Source organism: Chiloscyllium plagiosum, chromosome 6, assembly GCF_004010195.1.
Source record: "Chiloscyllium plagiosum isolate BGI_BamShark_2017 chromosome 6, ASM401019v2, whole genome shotgun sequence".
NCBI classification, from domain to species: Eukaryota; Metazoa; Chordata; class Chondrichthyes; order Orectolobiformes; family Hemiscylliidae; genus Chiloscyllium; species Chiloscyllium plagiosum.
This window is the reverse complement of record NC_057715.1, coordinates 97,339,751-97,357,839: the sequence shown is the minus strand read 5'-3', so window position 1 is coordinate 97,357,839 and position 18,089 is coordinate 97,339,751. Positions and strand designations below refer to the sequence as shown.

Below are 18,089 nucleotides of genomic sequence, written 5' to 3'. Positions count from 1 at the left end.
TGAGACTTTATAAAGCTCTGGTTAGGCCCCATTTGGAGTACTGTGTCCAGTTTTGGTCCCCACACCTCAGGAAGGACATACTGGCACTGGAGCGTGTCCAGCAGAGATTCACACTGATGATCCCTGGAATGGTCGGTCTAACATACGAGGAATGGCTGAGGATCCTGGGATTGTATTCATTGGCATTTAGAAGATTAAGGGGTGATCTAATAGAAACTTACAAGATAATACATGGCTTGGAGAGGGTGGATGCTAGGAAATTGTTTCCATTAGGCGAGGAGACTAGGACCCGTGGACGCGCCTTAGAATTAGAAGGGGTAAATTCAGAACAGAAATGCGGAGACATTTTTTCAGCCAGAGAGTGGTGGGTTTGTGGAATTCATTGCCGCAGAATGCAGTGGAGGCCGGGACGCTAAATGTCTTCAAGGCAGAGATTGATAAATTCTTGATGTCACAAGGAATTAAGGGCCAAGGGGAGAATGCGGGTAAGTGGAGTTGAAATACCCATCAGCCATGATTGAATGGCGGAGTGGACTCGATGGGCCGAATGCCCTTACTTCCACTCCTATGTCTTATGGTCTTATTAACTCTGCTTTCTCTCCACATATACTGTCAAACCTGCTGAGCTTTTCCAGCAATTTCTGTTTTTGTTTCTGATTTCAATGTCGACAGATTTAGAGCTTCCTGCTTTCCTAGCTAGCATCCAATAAAATCTAGTCAAATTCAATAGCTGTACAAATCAGTTGCAAACAAGGTTTTAACACCTTTTGTGTTAGTCAAGATATTGAGCTTGTTTTCATGTGAAGAAGGTAGATTTTGCAGACAAGATTGCAGAGCCCCTGAGAAAAGATTCTTTAATCTTCTGCCAGGACAACAACTACACAGTTGTTCTGAATTGATTTTAAAAATCTACCCTGATTTTAATCCTTTTCCGCATCATCTTTAACTGGAAAGCCTTTGAATTGTGGAACAGATAAAAAAAAACATCATGGCTGCTAGTTTTTTGGACTGAAGTGGGAAATTTGCTGGCTTGACCCTGAGTTTAATAATCAGACCACTTTTTTTGGATGTACATTGATTTTAATAGTACACTCCACTCCTAAGTTTTGAAAATATGGCAGGTGATGTTAAACTCCCATGTAACTGTAATCCTTTACTCCTGGAAGCATTCTGGTACATGTGAAACTGTCACATCAGTGTGCATTTGGATAGACAATGCACGTTAAATGGTACAATTTTAAAGGAGATGTAAAAACATAAACCTGGGATTGTTTGTGTACAAATCTTCAAAGTGTCAGGATAGTTTGACAAAGTCTCTGACCCTGGCTGTTAAAAATCGATTCCTACACAAAAGCTGTCTTTGGGGCTAATGAGTGAATCCCCTTTTTGGTCTCCAATCAGTCCTACTCCACCTTTTATGATTGATGCACTTATGGAAGATTTTCAGATTTTTCTTTGCTTTTTATACATATAATCCCTCATTTGGTTTTCATATTTGTTACTTCATCGCCTTCTGAAACTTTTATTCATCTTGGTTTTAAATTCTATTTTCAACCTAACACCTCTGGTGAGCATATCTTATTTTTTTAACTTCATCTCTCATCCAAATGTTATTCAGAAAGCTGTTTCCCCGGGAAGATTTTTCCCCTTTTTGTTTTGACAGAATATACCCTATCTTTGATTATAGTGGTGCTGGAAAAGCACAGCAGGTCAGGCAACATCCGAGGAGCAGGGAAAATCGACGTTTCGGGCAATCTTCTCATTCCTGATGAAGGGCTTTTGCCCGAAATGTCAATTTTTCCTGCTCCTCGGATGCTGCCTGACCTGCTGTGTTTTTCCAGCACCACTCTAGTCTTGACTCCTAATTTCCAGCATCTGCAGTACCCACTTATGCCTATACCCTATCTATGCCCAAACCACCTTCAGTTTGGAGGTACCTGTTGTTTAGATACTGCTTTTCACATCAACCATTTTGATTTTCACATCAACCTCCAGTTCATTTCTGTTCTTGTCTCATTGACGTTAACTCTACCAGTTGATTATTCTTCCTTTAGGTTCACCAATGTCATTTTCTATCATCTACATAAATGTTATGATACACTCTCAATCACTCTCCTAAATGATTCCCCATTGTTGGGAGGCATGGAAGAGATTTACCAGAATGTATGCAGGAGTGAAGGATCACAGTTACATGGTAGTCTGAAGAAGCTGGAGCTGCTGTGCTTAGAGCAGCGTTAGTATGCAAGTGATTAAGGAGGCATTTGGAAGGGTGTTTTAAAGTTGTATGTGATAGAAATGAATTTTTCAGAAGGGAATTGGATAAATGCAAAGTAGGCAAAAAGTTGCAAGGAAATGGGAAAAGAGGCAGGAAGTGCAACTGGCTGAATTGCTTTTGAAACAGCTGGCACACATTAATGGGTTAAATGGCCTCCTGTGCTCCATTATTCTAGATGTGTTTTTTTTAATCAATCTGTTCAGTTGTGATGTGAACCATCTCTAGAGTAGGTGTGACTTGAACCAGGCCCTTACAGCTCAAGGACACTATCATTTGTGCCACAACAGCACCCAGTAAAGCCATCTATACTATCCCAGAGCAGGACCTAGACAAGCTTGTGCTGACTGACGTAGATTTTGTTTTGATCAATACGTTCAGATATGTTACAACATAGGTCTGGGGCAAGTGGGACTTGAACCTGGGCATACTCCATCGTTCTGTGCTGATGAATGTTAGTTGCAGTTACCAATAAAAGTTACCAATAAAAACATAATTAGCTTAACTTAATGAGCAGTAATGTGGATTCAAAAGGCTCGGTGGTATTAAATTTTACAGTTTGTTATTGCAAAGTTGCTTTGCGCAAAACCTTTGCTAATTCATTTGAAATTGTATTTTGCTAATCTCTAAATTTGAAAAAAGGAAATGGTCAATTGTAATTTTCTTTATTCACTCATGGGATCTGGACATTGCTGGATGTATCAACATTTATTGCCTTTCCCTAGCTGCCCATTAGAGGGTGGTGGTGAGCTGCCACCTTGAACCACTGTCCATGTGCTGTCGGTAGACCCACAATGCCTTTGGGGAGGAAATTTCAGAATTTTGTCCTGAGAAAAAATGGCTGACAGGACCTAAATAATGTGTATGCTTATCAGATAAGATCAAATTGCCAAAGGCAAAAAAACAATTGTTTTTCAAAAAAATCCTAATAGTAAAAGAGAACTTGCAAATTTTTGAGACGAAGTTTAGCTCAAGTTGAGGTTCAGGTTGTAAGTTTGCTCGCAGAACTGGCAAGTTTGTTTTCAGGCATTTCATCACCATGCTAGGTAACATTATCAGTGAGCCTCCAGTGAAGTGCTGGTATTCTGTCCTGTTTTCCAGATAAACACAGTCCGCCGATTCTTAAATAACGAACTCCAACAAGTAGACCCAACACACCCAGAAACTCGAGCCACACTACCATACATCAAAGACATCTCTGAGATGACTATCCGACTTCTCTGACCCCTTGACATTATGGTAGCCCACAAACCTACCAACACGCTGAAGCAGCTACTTATGTACCCAAAAGACCCTATACCAATAACTAGCAAAATGAGTGCCGTGTACAAAATACCACGCAAGTACTGTAACAAACACAACTTCAGACAGACAGGTAGAAAACTAGTCACCAGGATACACAAACACCAACTAGCCACCAAAAGACATGACCCACTATCACGAGTATCCTTACACACAGATGAAGGACACCACTTCGACTGGGACAACACATCCATCCTAGGACAACTAAACAGAGACATGCACGGGGAATTCCTAGAGGCCCTGGCATTCAAACCAGAACTCCATCAATAAACACATCAATTTGGACCCCATTTACCAACGTCTGAGAAAAAGAACTAGAAAAGATATCACCCACCTTAACAAATCAAGACACAAATAGAAAGTTGGACAGAACGCCAGCGCTTCACCGGACACTAACTGATGATGTTACCTAACATGGTGACAAAACATCTGAAAACAAACCTGTCAGCTCAACAAGCAAACTTATACCCAGAACTTGCAACTTTTACAATTCTGTTCTCTAAAAGTAATCTTGTTGAAAGATTCTTGGGCTGTTCACATTTGCTAAGTGTACTGATCTTTGTTCAGAAGGGAAGCACATTAAAGTATTGTAATGGTTTATAGTTGATTTACTAACTAACTGCCTTCATTATGAATGCTCCTTGTACATCTGCAGTTTTTTTGTCTCTACACTTCTGCAGTCAAAGGCAGCCAATGAGGTTACACCTGCAGCAGGAGTATTTTTAAGGGCTAGTAATGAGGCAGGCAGACACTCTCACTCTCTCTCTCTGTCTCACTCTTCTCTCTCATGCATGCACACATGGTTGCTAATTTAGAATTCAGAGTTAGGGCCATGAAGAGTTTGGATTGAGAGATTTGCTCATATGAAACTGCAGTCAAGATGCAGTATTAACAATTTAGTTCAAATGTATCTCTTTACTTTTTTATCTTGGCTAGTATCCTTAATTTTGTCTGTTCATGGGTATGTGCCAAGAATTGATGTACCTGATAAGTCCATAAGATGTAACAAATCTTTCTTTCTGAACATCTCAAAAAATAAGTTTGGCAGACTTGCCTTGAATGCCATAACAATTTCTATTTATATTGCTATAGAAGTGGTTTGACACACAAGTTTTTAGACATTGTTCTTTCCAATACTAAGGTTAAATCATGTCTTCCCAAAATCACTCTGGATTATAGTAGCAATTCCTTTTGATCCTACGTGAGGAATTAATTTCCCCTATCATTGTGTAATCATCACAGATTGGTAAACAGAGTATAGAAACTGAACAGTTGTATTGTTTATTCACAGGCTTGGGCAGAGTGCATTTGTCTTCTTGATCACTATATTGCACTCCCTGACTTTTCTCGTCACTCACTGCTAAATCGTACCATTTCTGAAAATGGTTGGCTTCAAACCCACAGACGTTCCTCCCACAGCCTCGGTAAAATTTATTGGTGCTGGAACAGCTGCTTGCATCGCTGACCTGTTCACCTTCCCTTTGGACACTGCTAAAGTCAGATTACAGGTAAGTTCCCAGCAATGTACAATGTAAGTATGTGGCTTGAACCAGCATAGACATTGGCATACCACCTGACTTGATCTGATACATTGTTGTGAATTCTTCACTTTCAACCTTCACTGTAACATTTTCAATGAATTTTACTAACTTTTTAAAATGTACCAAAAGCACTGAACATTTCTTGGCAATATTGCTAGATTGTTTTGAACAGTTCCAGCATCTCTCAGAATGCATGGGCTTTATTTGGTACAGATTTGAGAGAACAATTTTAATGCCCATTTTTCTGCACACGTACACTGTTAAAGCTATCGTCTGAGTCTCCGATTGTGTGCCATCATATGGGACCCGTTATTAGCAGTGCAAATGTAGGAATTTGATCCTGAATGCTGATCTCCCACAAGTAAATGCCAGTACTATCTAACTTGTATCCGTCTACATATTTAACAATTGGAAATGTCACTCTAGTAGCTGCTGATCTTTTTGTTTGTTTGGTGTTTAGTGCTTGTGCTACATTGCCCACTTTGGCCTCACTTATTAACAATGAGATTAAATTTTGAGACTTTCTGCTTCTCAAACATCTACTCACAATATTTCCATATATGTAATTTTTTTACGAATAGCAGTTTACAAGTACCAAGCTGGAAATACCCTGTGATGACCGAGTGCTGGATCTGGGATGCCTAAGTGTTAGACTAGTCTACATGTGAGTTGGGCTGACCCCAAATCTCACAAAGCGCCTGTTCATCCGATTTTTGTCCTGCACAGATTCAAGGAGAATTGAAGTCTGCTGCAGAAGCGACCACCGTAAAGTATAAAGGTGTCTTTGGCACCATAACTACAATGGTCAAGACTGAGGGACCAAGAAGTCTCTACAGTGGTCTAGTAGCTGGTCTCCAACGTCAGATGAGTTTTGCTTCAGTGCGCATTGGACTTTATGATTCTGTGAAACAGTTTTATACCAAACGATCTGAACGTAAGTATGGTTTATAATTTAACTAGCAAAATTGAGTTGTTTATACCACTTAATAATGTGAGAATGTCTGTCTGATTCTCCAGATAGGGCAGTGTTTTGGATTCTTTTCCATCTAATTTTAATGAACTTAACTATGCCAGAGGATACACAATGAGGGCTTCTAATTTGATTTAGGGGTGATTTAGATCAAAATGTATTTGTGACTGTAATGTCAAACCAGTCTGGGAAAGATTAGGTATTGAGCAACCTACAATTTTCTGAACCAATTTTAGGTTGCACAAGGCTGATTTACTTTGACTTTTAAAAAAAATATTTTCTCTTCCTTTAAAAAGACATTGGAAGCTAAACTTTGGTGAAGCTAGTTGATTAACCTCCAGGTTAAAAATAGCTTGCCGATAATGCAAAGTTAGGTGGAAATGAAAGCTGTGAAGTGGACACAGGCTACAAACTTGTATAGACAGGGTAAGTGAATGGTCAGCAAAATGATAGATGGAATATAATGTGGGTAGGCTGTGATTCGATTGTTCATTTTGGTCATAAAAAAAGAAAAGGGGAATTTTTTTTAAAAGGTATGAAACTTATAAATGTTCAGAAATACTTGGCTGTGCTTGTACAGGGAAATAACAAGGTTAGCAGGGACAACGACTGATTAAGCAGCCAAATGGTATGTTTGCCTTGAGCGCAAGGGGAGTACAGGAGTGTTGCTGTACTTGTGTAGGGCTTTGGTGAAACCACATCTTGGTGTACTTGTGTCATTTGGGTCTTCAATATGTAAAGGAGGATGTACTTTGGGGTAGTACAGCAGACATTTTATTTGATTCGTCCCTGGAATGAGAGGATTGTCACATAGAGAGAGCAAATTGGGCCTATCCCTGGAATTTGGAAGAATTGGAGATTGATCCAATTGAAATATATGTGAGACTGAAGGGGCTAAACAAGACACTGAACATGTTTTCCTTCATTCTAGAACATGGGGACACATCCTCTGAATAAGAGGGTGATCATTTAGGATTGAGATGAAAAGTTTATGTAACTGTTTGTGAATCTTTGCCTATACAAAATTGTTGTGAATCCTACATTGGTCGATATTTGCTTTAAACATATTCACCAATTTTTGATCTGAGTAGAGGGATAAAAGAGTGGGCAGGAAAGTGGGTTGAAGCTTAATATCAGCCACAATCACACTGGTGGTGGGACAACCTCCACAGGAATCATCCCTACTTCTTGTGGTTCAGCAAGGACAAGCAGCAGCATCAGCCCACTGACACCAGCTTTTGTCCATAATTGGAAATAGTGATCAGACAACAGTTAGTTGAGTGGATGCAAATTATAAGGAAACCTGAAGATTAAGCAATGTTTTGGTATATCCATTTGGTCTACATTCAAACACCACACACAGGTTTTGTTGTCCTCCATTTGGATCATTTTCAATATCGGGCAAATTCAAAAACAAAATATTCATTTTTCAGTTTAGCTGATTAAAATAAAATTGGTCATGCAGACTATTTTTCATCACTGGTTGAATTATTTTAGATGTTGGTGTTGGAAGCCGCCTACTTGCTGGTTGTACCACAGGAGCCATGGCTGTGGCCTTTGCCCAACCAACTGATGTGGTGAAAGTAAGATTTCAAGCACAAGCAAATCTGTCCAGTCCAAACAGAAGATATAATGGCACCATTGAAGCTTATAAAACCATCGCCAAGGAAGAAGGTGTTCGGGGATTATGGAAAGGTATGTGCCTTGCAGTTCTAATTCTATTTTGGAACAACATATTGTAATTGCCAATATTTTACCTTTCTCAATTAACTGGAAATCTGTTGACTACTTCTTTCCGCTGTCTTCAGGGAGTATTTGTTTAACAGTAGGGAGATGGTGGTATGGTTATAATGTCACTAGACTAGTATTCTAAAGGTATAGATTAATACTTTGAGGACACTGGTTCAAATCCCATCTTCACAGCTGGTGAAATTTTAAATGTAGTTAATAGAATTTGGACTAAAATACTCTTCTCTGCAATGGTAACCAGAAAAACATCTGGTTCACTAATGCCCTTTCCTTTAGGGAAGGAAATTTGCCCACTTTACTTTCATCAGGTCTGTGTGACTGCAGACAAATGTGATTCGATTGTGGTTGATTGTGGTTGACTCCTAGCTGCTCTCTGAAATGGCCTGGCAAGCAACTCAATTCAGTGGAAATGAAAGATGGTCTTGACAGCAATGCCCACATGAAAAGTTCAGAAACTAGGAACTGCTTATTCATTCCTGCTTCTCAGATCTGCCATTGGCACTGAATCTGGAATAGCTGACAGCAGGATAAGGGAGGCTTTGGAAGAGGCTGACAATTAACAGGAACAAGCTGCCTCTAGGAGAGCCTTCCCTTTTTAACAAGAGAGCCCTATCTGCAAACCTTTCTTTTCTTTATTCTGTGATAAGCTTGTTGGCAAAGCCAGTATTTGTTGCCTATTCCTGAGTGGAACGTTAGGTCATTTCTAAAAGCACTTGAGAATCTCCAACATGGCTGTAGGTCTGGAGTCAAATGTAGGCCAGACTGGATAAGGACAGCACATTTCCTTCCTTAAAGGGCACTGGTGAAATGGTGGGGTTTTTAAAGACCGTTTGTTAATTGCGAAACTACCACCAAGTCTGATACTATGAATTCCTAATTAATTGAATTTAAACACCATCAGCTCCCCTGGTGAGATTTGTAACCATGTTATTAAGCATTTGCTTAGCATACTGAATGACTAGTCAATAGGCATATTTACTGCTATGTCATTATCATTCCCCCATTATTCTATTTATTGATTTAGAAAGTTAATGCTTAAAATGTGGCATGTGTTTGTGTAGGGGAAATCTGTCTCTGACTGGCCCTCCAACCTGCCACAGGAATGTATCAAGCTGGGTGCTGTCCTCCGCAGATCATTTGGATAGGTCCAGAGTAGCTTCAACAGATGCTTTTGGAGGGTAGGTAGGTGTCCGCACCTACTCACTCCCTTTCCAAAGCATCTATGAAAGTACACTAGCAGCAGGAGCATGCCCGCAAGCTGTTTGAAAATTCTGCTCTATTCTGCACTGCTTCAGGTTACCATGAAGGTTCTGCATTCTCACCTTTTGCCACTTGCCTGAGGTGTGGTGACCATCGGGTAAACCAGTCCTCTCTGCCTAATGATCCTCTGGGACTTTGACTTTTTTTATGCAGCAGAAATGACAAACCTGTACTCTATTTCTCAAACTGGAATTGCATATTTTTATCAATTGAATTGGCAAGTTGATATTGGCACATGAGAAACTTTATTTCTTTTATTGTCAGCCACATTTAACTAATAAGAAGAATGGCTTCTCCTATCAGTTTTCTACAACGGGATCTTGATCAGATGGGCCAATGGACTGAGAAGTGGCAGATGGAGTTTATTTCAGATAAATGCAAGGTGCTGCATTTTGGGAAAGCAAATCTTAGCAGGACTTATACACTTAATGGTAATGTCCTAGGAAGTGTTGCTGAACAAAGAGACCTTGGAGTGCAGGTTCATAGCTCCTTGAAAGTGGAATCACAGGTAGATAGGATAGTGAAGAAGGCGTTTGGTATGCTTTCCTTTATTGGTCAGAGTAAACAGGCTGGGGCTGTTTTCCCTGGAGCATCGGAGGCTGAGGGGTGACCTTAGAGGTTTACAAAATTGAGGGGCATGGGTAGGATACATAGGAAAAGTCTTTTCCCTGGGGTCAGGGAGTTCAGAACTAGAGGGCATAGGTTTAGGGTGAGAGAGGAAGGATATAAAAGAGACCTAAGGGGCAACCTTTTCACACAGAGGGTGGTATGTGTATGGAATGAGCTGCCAGAGGATGTGGTGGAGGCTGGTACAATTGCAACATTTAAGAGGCATTTGGATGGGTATACGAATAGGAAGGGTTTGGAGGGATATGGACCGGGTGCTGGCAGGTGGGACTAGATTGGGTTGGGATAGCTGGTCGGTGTGGACAGGTTGGACCGAAGGGTCTGTTTCCATCCTGTACATCTGTATGACTCTAAGTCTTTGGATTGTTGTAGCTCAGTGTTGAGGCACTCCTGTGGTTCAGTGGTAGTGTGCCTACCTCTGAGCCAGGAAACTCAGGTTGAAGTCCCACCTGCTCCAGAGATGTCATAATCTCTGAACCGGTTGATTAGGAAAATATCCAGCAAATGAAGCTGCTAAATTCAATACAAGTGGGACCATCGGGGATGTAGGATGAAAACATTATAATTGTACTTTGAGAGTTAAGCTGTGACTTTTATTTTATATTCAGCACTGAGAATACCTAACAGAATTCCAGATCCTGTACAGGACTGCCTCCTGGTACAATTTCCACAAACCTGTCTGTTCAGCAATGAGCACTGGAGCTTGCACTTAAAGTTGTGGATCTGTTGTTTTTGTTCTTGTTTATTCACTCATTTAGGCATTACTGGCCGTGCCAACATTTTATTGCACAAGCCTAATTGCTGTGGAGAAGGCGATGCTGAACTGTCTTCTTGAATTGCTGCAGTCCTTAGACTGACACTGCAGTTAGGGAGAGAGTTTCAGGTTTTTGACACTGTGCAGGCACAGCTTTATATTTCCAAGTCTAGAAATTTAGGGGCTTGGAGGCGAAATGGCAGGTATTAACGTTCCTTTGCATCTGCTGTGCTTATTCCTCAAGGTGGTAGAGGTGGCAAGGTGCTGGCAAAAGAACCTTACTGAGTTTCTACAGTACAAGTAAATAGAACACACTGACACACAGTTTTAGAAGCAGCAGTGGTGGAGGGAGTGAATGTTGAAAGTAGTTGATGGATTGCCAGGCAAGTGGACAATATTCTACCATCCACCTAACTTGTAGATGATAGACTTTGGGGAGTCAGGTGGTGAGTACTTGTTGCAAGATTCCGAGCTTTGACTTATTCTTGTAGCCAGAGTATTTATATCTCTGATCTAGTTCAGTTTTTGGCTAATGGTGTGTCTCAGGATATTGATAGTGGGGATTCAGAGATGGTAGTGACCTCGAACATCTGGGGTAATAGTTATATTCTGTTTTTGGATTATTGGTGCTGGAAGAGCACAGCAGTTCAGGCAGCATCTGAGGAGCAGCAAAATCGACGTTTCGGGCAAAAGCCCTTCATCATTCCTGGTGAAGGGCTTTTGCCCGAAATGTCGATTTTTGCTGCTCCTCGGATGCTGCCTGAACTGCTGTGCTCTTCCAGTACCACTAATCCAAAATCTGGTTTCCAGCATCTGCAGTCATTGTTTTTACCTAGTTATATTCTATATTGTTGGAGATGATCATTGCCTGGAATTTATGTGGCGTAAATGGACCTGATAAGTGACAAATAACAGATTGTGCAGATCTTGCTGCACCTAGACCTGTACTGTTTCAATGTCTGTGGTCGCAGGAAAAGTGCTGAACATTGTTGTCATCTGCAAATATCCCCACTTCTGAGACAGTGAAGTGAGGCAGGGGAAGGCCATTGATGAAGGAGATATTGATTGAGCTGAGGACACTATGCTGAGGGACTTCTGCAGAGATGTCCTGAGACTGTGATATTTGTGCTCCAACAACCACAACCATCGTTCTTTCTGCTGCGTATGACTCCATGCTCAGTCAAATTCTGTGATAATTGACCTTGTGAACCTTATCTTGCCATTATGGACAATTTTCCACATTTCTGGGTGGATGCCAGTGTTACAGCTGAACTAGAACCAGTGGGTGAGGCCAGTTCTGGAGCAGACTTGCTGGACCATTTGAATTGGATGAAGACTGACATCTGTGTTCCTGGGGACCTCAGGTGGAAGGCAAAATGGATAGACACTTTTTTGACTAAAGCTGGATATGAATATTTCAACCTTATCTTGTACACTGATGTGCTGGGTTCTCCCATCATTGAAGATAGTAATTGCAGAACTGTCTCCTGTGAGCTGTTTAATTATTGAGGACTGTTTGCAACTATGTGGTGAGTGCAGAGCACGGATATGATCCATTGGTATTGGGCTGACTTAGCCCTGTCTATTCTATTTGACAAGTAGACTGGTTTTATAGCTTCTCTTGGTTGACATCTCACCATTAAATGTGCCTAATGCTGCTCTTTGCGTGCTCTCCTGCATTTTCCATTTGAATCAGGGTTAATCTCTCAGCTTGATGATCATGATAGTTGATGGCCCATAGTTAACAGAAGTATGATCTATTATGTTGAAGGTGTTGGGATCTGAACATATAATATTGGAAATTCTGAATCGATAAATTGTTTATGAATATCGTTAAAATTGACATTTAACTTTCTGCAGGGACTTTTCCAAATATTACCCGTAATGCCATTGTGAACTGTACAGAGCTTGTTACCTACGATCTGATCAAGGATCTATTGATGAAGAATGGTCTGTTGAGTGGTAAGTGTTGGATGAGATTCCCTACTGCTTACACATTGGAATGTTATCAATTCTAAAATGAGATTTAATTGAGGAATTTTCAAGTTTGAATTGAATACAGTTGACCTTCTCTAAGAAGTAATCCATTCACTTTATTAATCCAGGAAAAATACAATTGAGTAGTAGTTTTGACCATATTGTGTTTTAACGTGTGTACTTGCCTTGAAATCTAATGTGATTTTTAGCCTGTGAAGGACTCAGAAATACATTTGTAACAGTACTGCTGCTGGTGTAAGCCGTTCCTAAATCTTGGATATAGCTTGTACTTCAAAGTGTACACAAATCAGATTAGTGACTTATTAATGGGTATTTTGTGGATAACATGATTTTTTTTTTACCATAACTGGTTCTGTTATGTTACTTTAAAAACAATTTTTGTAATTAAACAATTGTTAGTGTTTCCCTTAAATTGTCAACGGATGAACTAAGGAAGTTAAAGATTGTATCAAATGAAACAAAAGTCACAGCATGCTGTTGGGATTTAGTAGTAGGCATGATTGGGAAAAGCTTATAAACAAATAAGGGAATGACTTTTAAAAATAAAGAAGTTAGAATGAGAGTAGGAGATATAAAAAACAGATATTGAGTTCTACAAGCATATGAGAAGGAAGCGAGTAGCTAAAGTAAATTAGGCCCCTAGAGGGTGAGACTAGGGAATTAATCATGGAAAAACAAGCATTTGGAATTTGTCTCTACAGCAGAAGACAAAAACTCATCCCAAGAACATCCCATAGTCCTATCAGATGTAGGAAAAGAATTAGGCCATTCAGCCCATTGGGTTAAGTCTACCATTCAATGAGATCATGCTACTCTGAGAATCCTACACTCCACTTTGCCTTTTTCCCCATAGCCCTTGATGATAGGATCTAAATCGATGTGTTATTGATGGAGTTCTGGTTAGAGTGCCAAGCCTCTAAGAATTCTCATGCGTGTCTTTGTTTCGCCTGTCCTAGGCCAGATTTAGATTCCCACTACCTCCCCTTGAAAAAAAGAACCAGAAATGACATCACTCACCTTAAGAAACCAAGACCTATAAATAGAGAGCGGGACATTATTTTAAAAATCTGTTTATCTCAGCCTTGAATATACTTTAATGACCCAGCTTTGAAAGCCCTCTGTTGTAAAGGATTCCACAGGTTCACGGCTCTCTGAGAGAAGAAGACCTCACCTTTGTCTTTAATGGGCAACCATTATTCTTGTGTGCTGTCTTGGCACAGTAAGGACCTGGAAAGAGTTTGGCTCCTGTTCTGTCAATAAAGCAAAACTCAGCCCAGTATTTCTTTCCTACAGAATGGCCACATATAGATGGACACATAGACATTGTACATAATTCTTATCAGTAGAGAGTTATGGGAAAATGCAAGTAATTTGTGAGGAATATTGGAACAGCCATGATCCTATTGAATGGCAGAGCAGCCTTGAGGGGCTGAACGCCCTACTCCTGTTCTTATTGTCTTATGAATGAAACGTGCTTCTCTCCTTAAAGTCAAAAAGTGTGGTGCTGGAAAAGCACAGCTAGTCACTTTTATGCTCGAAACATCGACTCTCCTGCTCCTCGGATACTGCTGGACCGGCTGGGCTTTTCCAGTGCCACACTTTTTGACTCTCATCTCCAGCATCTGCAGTCCTCATTTTCTCCTAATCTCCTCAAAGGCCTGTTTAGTTGTAGTAACCAAAGGAACATTACCTTAAAAGCTATATCTAATAATAATTTACTACCTAAAGCTGGAGATGGTGACTCTTTTTTAAGTAGGAGATGGTGAGTGATGTTGTTGCATTTGGAGTGCTTTGTGTAATACCCTGTGGGCTACACCAGGAATCGTTATCAATAAATAATCTGATTTTTGAGAAGATTTGTAGCTCAGGTTGATGATAGATGTGTAGGTTAACTTGCTGAGCTTGAAGGTTTGTTTTCCAGATGTTCCATCACCATACTAGATAACATCAGTGAGAGTCTCTGGTGAAGCACTGGTGGTATGTCCCGCCTCTCTATTTATAGGTCTTGGTTTCTTAAGGTGGGTGATGTCATTTCTGGTTCTTTTTTTTTCCCAAGGGGAGGTAGTGGGAATCTAAATCTGTCCGAGGACAGGCAAAACAAAGACACGCATGAGAATTCTTAGGGGCTTGGCACTCTAACCAGAACTCCATCAATAACACATTGATTTAGATCCTATCTACCTCCCCTTGGGGAAACAAAAAATCTGGAAATGACATCACCCACCTTAAGAAACCAAGACCTATAAATAGAGAGGCAGGACAAACCACCAGCGCTTCACCAGAGACTCTCACTGATGTTACCTAGTATGGTGACAAAATGTCTGAAGACAAACCTTCAAGCTCAGCGAGCTAACTTACATACGAATAATCTGTTTAAGAGGAAATGCTGAAACCTATTAATGGGGTTTTATGGGACCATCAAAGTTCTGTCTTTGCAAATTAAACCCAATATACAATCCTTTTCTCAGTTTCTTAGAACTACTTCTGCTTCTATTTAATAGGCCCTAAAACAATGGGAGGAATGTTCCCACTAAAATCACTTAATCTAAAATTTATTGTTAAACTGAATATCTTCACTGCAGATAACCTTCCATGCCACTTCTCCTCTGCTATTGGTGCTGGATTCTGCACAACTGTTATTGCTTCGCCTGTCGATGTAGTGAAGACAAGATACATGAACTCTGCCCCTGGCCAATACAGAAGTGCATTCAACTGTGCAGTAACCATGTTTACAAAGGAGGGTCTTACAGCCTTCTATAAAGGGTAGGAAATCATTATTAATGTCTGTAATTTAGTGAAGGAAAATGCTGGCTTCGGGTTTCAATAATTAGTGGATGTTGCTACTTTAATTCTATAATTGATACTGTAATTCAGGGTGGTACGTATTAGCAAAAGGAGGACTGAATCTCAGTAATTGAAAGCAAAAATAAGGAAGCTGTTTAGTAGATTACAATCAACACTTTCATGAGAGGCTGAAAGGAGATGAGTGGAGAGTTGGAGAGGATTTTGATAAAGGTTTGGGCATCTCCTTGATGTTATTGATTAATTCCACCATTTTAATTATATACTGATTTTAAAATTAAGCTGCTTTCTACTTATGTGATTTTTCATAAGTTTAAGATCTGAGCTTAATGTGGATTCCAGTTGTTGGCATCCAGAATAATCATCATAAAACCCTAAGGGGATGTTTGCATAAAATATAGTTTCTATCCAATCTGAACACAATTAGTGTAGCAAATATGTTTTGAATGTATACCCATGCATGTTTGTACTACCAGCTAAATCTAATTATTTCATTCTAGGTTTATGCCATCATTTCTACGTCTGGGGTCCTGGAACATAGTGATGTTCGTTACATATGAACAGCTGAAACGAGCTTTGATGTTAGCCAGGCTTTCTTAAGAATCTTCTCTGTAAACAAAAATAATGCGTAATTTTAGCTGCTGAGTTTGCACAACTTGTGTACCAATAATAACTTTTTAGTTCCTCCTACCTCTTTCTTTAGAAGTTTGCATATTTACTCCAAATAGACCATGGGAACAGTTTCAGGATTTAAATTGCAATGTTCCATTGTGCTAGATGATATTTAAATTCTTTACTACTGATTTTCATATCTATCTTTTGAAACAATGTATCCTGTTGTCCAGAAAGGCCACAGCAGATTTGTTTTACCATGGATACATGTGAAGTAATTGTTTGCACAATTTTTCTGCCTTTCCCACTCCTCCAACACTCCCAACAAATTTGACACAACTGTCAGCAGGAAACAGCCACCCTTAATTTTGTGCCTTTGCGCCTAGAAATCTATTGGTGATTGGAACATATCACTGTGTGGAAGTACCATGCAGGTAGAACCTCCATTTTGATTTGGAGTGATGTTTGATTTTATTACTCTTGCTGTTCTATTTAAAATAAAAACATTCATTTAAAAAAAACTGTCTCATTGTGTCACATCTATAAAGACATTCTTATTTTGAGAAGAATAATTTGTACAGCCTATTATACAGATGATTTTTATAGCTAGATTTGCACTTGAGAATTGTTTTAAGTCTGTTTATTCATTCATAGGATGTGGGTAATTCTGCCAGCAACAGCATTTATTGCCTGTTCCTAGTTGCTTGAGGATGTTGGTTAGCAGCTGCTTTGAGCCATTGTAGTTCATTGTGGTGTCGGTAGAACCACAATGCTATTAGGGATGGGGTTCTGGGAATTTGATAATGACACTGGATGAATGGCAATATATTTCTAAGTCAGAATGGCAAGTTGCTTAGAGGGGAACTTAGGTGATAGTTTTCCCATATATCTGCTGCTCTTTTTTCTTTCTAGATAGTGGTGGAATGTGCTAAGGAACTTGAGCAAATTTCTGCAGTGCACCTTGTCGAAGGTACATACTGATGATCAGCACTCTCTCTTTTAAGCTGTTAGGGTCCATGCTTGTTGACTGGCTTGGTGATGCTTTGGCTTTTGGTTCCAGAAGCCAATATCTTGCATGGATTGTGGAAGTCCACATGGTGGAGGGAGAAAGTGTCTATGGTGAAGAGAATGAATGCTTGAGAATGTGGTGCCAATCAAGCAGACTTTGTTTCCTTCTGGATGGTGTCAAGTTTCTTGAGTGTTTATTGGAGCTGCACTCATTCAAGCATTTGGAAAGTGGTCCATTACACATCTGACTTGTGCCATATAGATGGTGGACAGGCTTTGGGGAGTCAGAAAAGGAGTTACTCACTGTAGAATTGCTAACCCCTGACTTGCTGTTATAGCTATGGCTAGTCCAGTCCAGTTCAGTGTTAACCCCCAGGATGCTGAATGTGGGTTTCGGTGTTCACATTGCTATTGGGTGCCAAGGGGTAATGATTAGATACTCTTTTATTGACAATGGTCATTAGCTGGCAGTTGTGTGGTGCAAATGTTGCTTGCCACTTTTTCAGCACAAACCTGGACATTATCCTGATCTTGCTTCATTTATAGGTAGGATGTTGTGCAATCATCAGTCAAACATCCCCACTTCTAACGTTATGGTGAAGGGAAGATGGTTAGCCTTAGGATACTATTTTCAGGAACTCATGTAGAGATGTTCTGGAGCTGAGATGCTTGACCTCCAAAAATCACAACCATTTTCCTTTGTGCCAGTTGATATTCCACCAGCAGAGTTTTCTCCCAGATTCCCATTGATTCTAGTTTTATTATAGCTGTTCTAGTGTCACATTCTGTGAAATATTGCATTGAGCAGTCTCTTCACTCTCCTCCTAAATTCAGCTCTTCTAGCTGCGTTTGAACTGAGGCTGTAATGATGTCAGGAGGTAGCCATCTGGATGAAGAATTAGTTGTCAAAGGTGAAAACGTTGTGGTTGAGGATGAAACAGATGACTTGTAGGATGGTGCTCTGAGAGTAAAGGAGCAGCACTCTGAAAGCTAGTACTTCCAAATAAACCTGTTGGACTATAACATGGTGTTGTGTGATTTTTAACTGAGGTCAGGAGCTGAGTGGTCCTGGCAGAACCCAAACTGAGCATTACTGAGCAGATTACCAAACAAATGCTGCTGGATCACACTGTTCATTACACCTTCCATCACTTTACTGATAATTAAGAGTTGACTGATGGGGTGGTGTGGGAA

At 40.1% G+C, this 18,089-nt stretch overlaps 1 protein-coding gene across 3 annotated transcripts in view; it reads left to right on the top strand.

The window, feature by feature from the left end:
- Nucleotides 1-16,408, top strand: part of ucp2 (uncoupling protein 2) — a 52,378-nt gene extending 35,970 nt beyond the window's left edge. For 2 of the 3 annotated variants that reach the window (XM_043692206.1, XM_043692205.1), the window contains 6 exons: nucleotides 4,866-5,082; nucleotides 5,842-6,049; nucleotides 7,583-7,780; nucleotides 12,336-12,437; nucleotides 15,056-15,236; nucleotides 15,776-16,408. In XM_043692206.1, coding sequence (XP_043548141.1) covers nucleotides 4,957-5,082; nucleotides 5,842-6,049; nucleotides 7,583-7,780; nucleotides 12,336-12,437; nucleotides 15,056-15,236; nucleotides 15,776-15,875 — 915 coding nt within the window. In that variant the 5' untranslated portion in view covers nucleotides 4,866-4,956 and the 3' untranslated portion in view covers nucleotides 15,876-16,408. Of the gene's footprint in view, nucleotides 1-4,865; nucleotides 5,083-5,841; nucleotides 6,050-7,582; nucleotides 7,781-12,335; nucleotides 12,438-15,055; nucleotides 15,241-15,775 lie in introns of those variants that run through there. The other variant, XM_043692207.1, reaches the window with a different exon arrangement.
- Nucleotides 16,409-18,089: the final 1,681 nt, after the last annotated feature.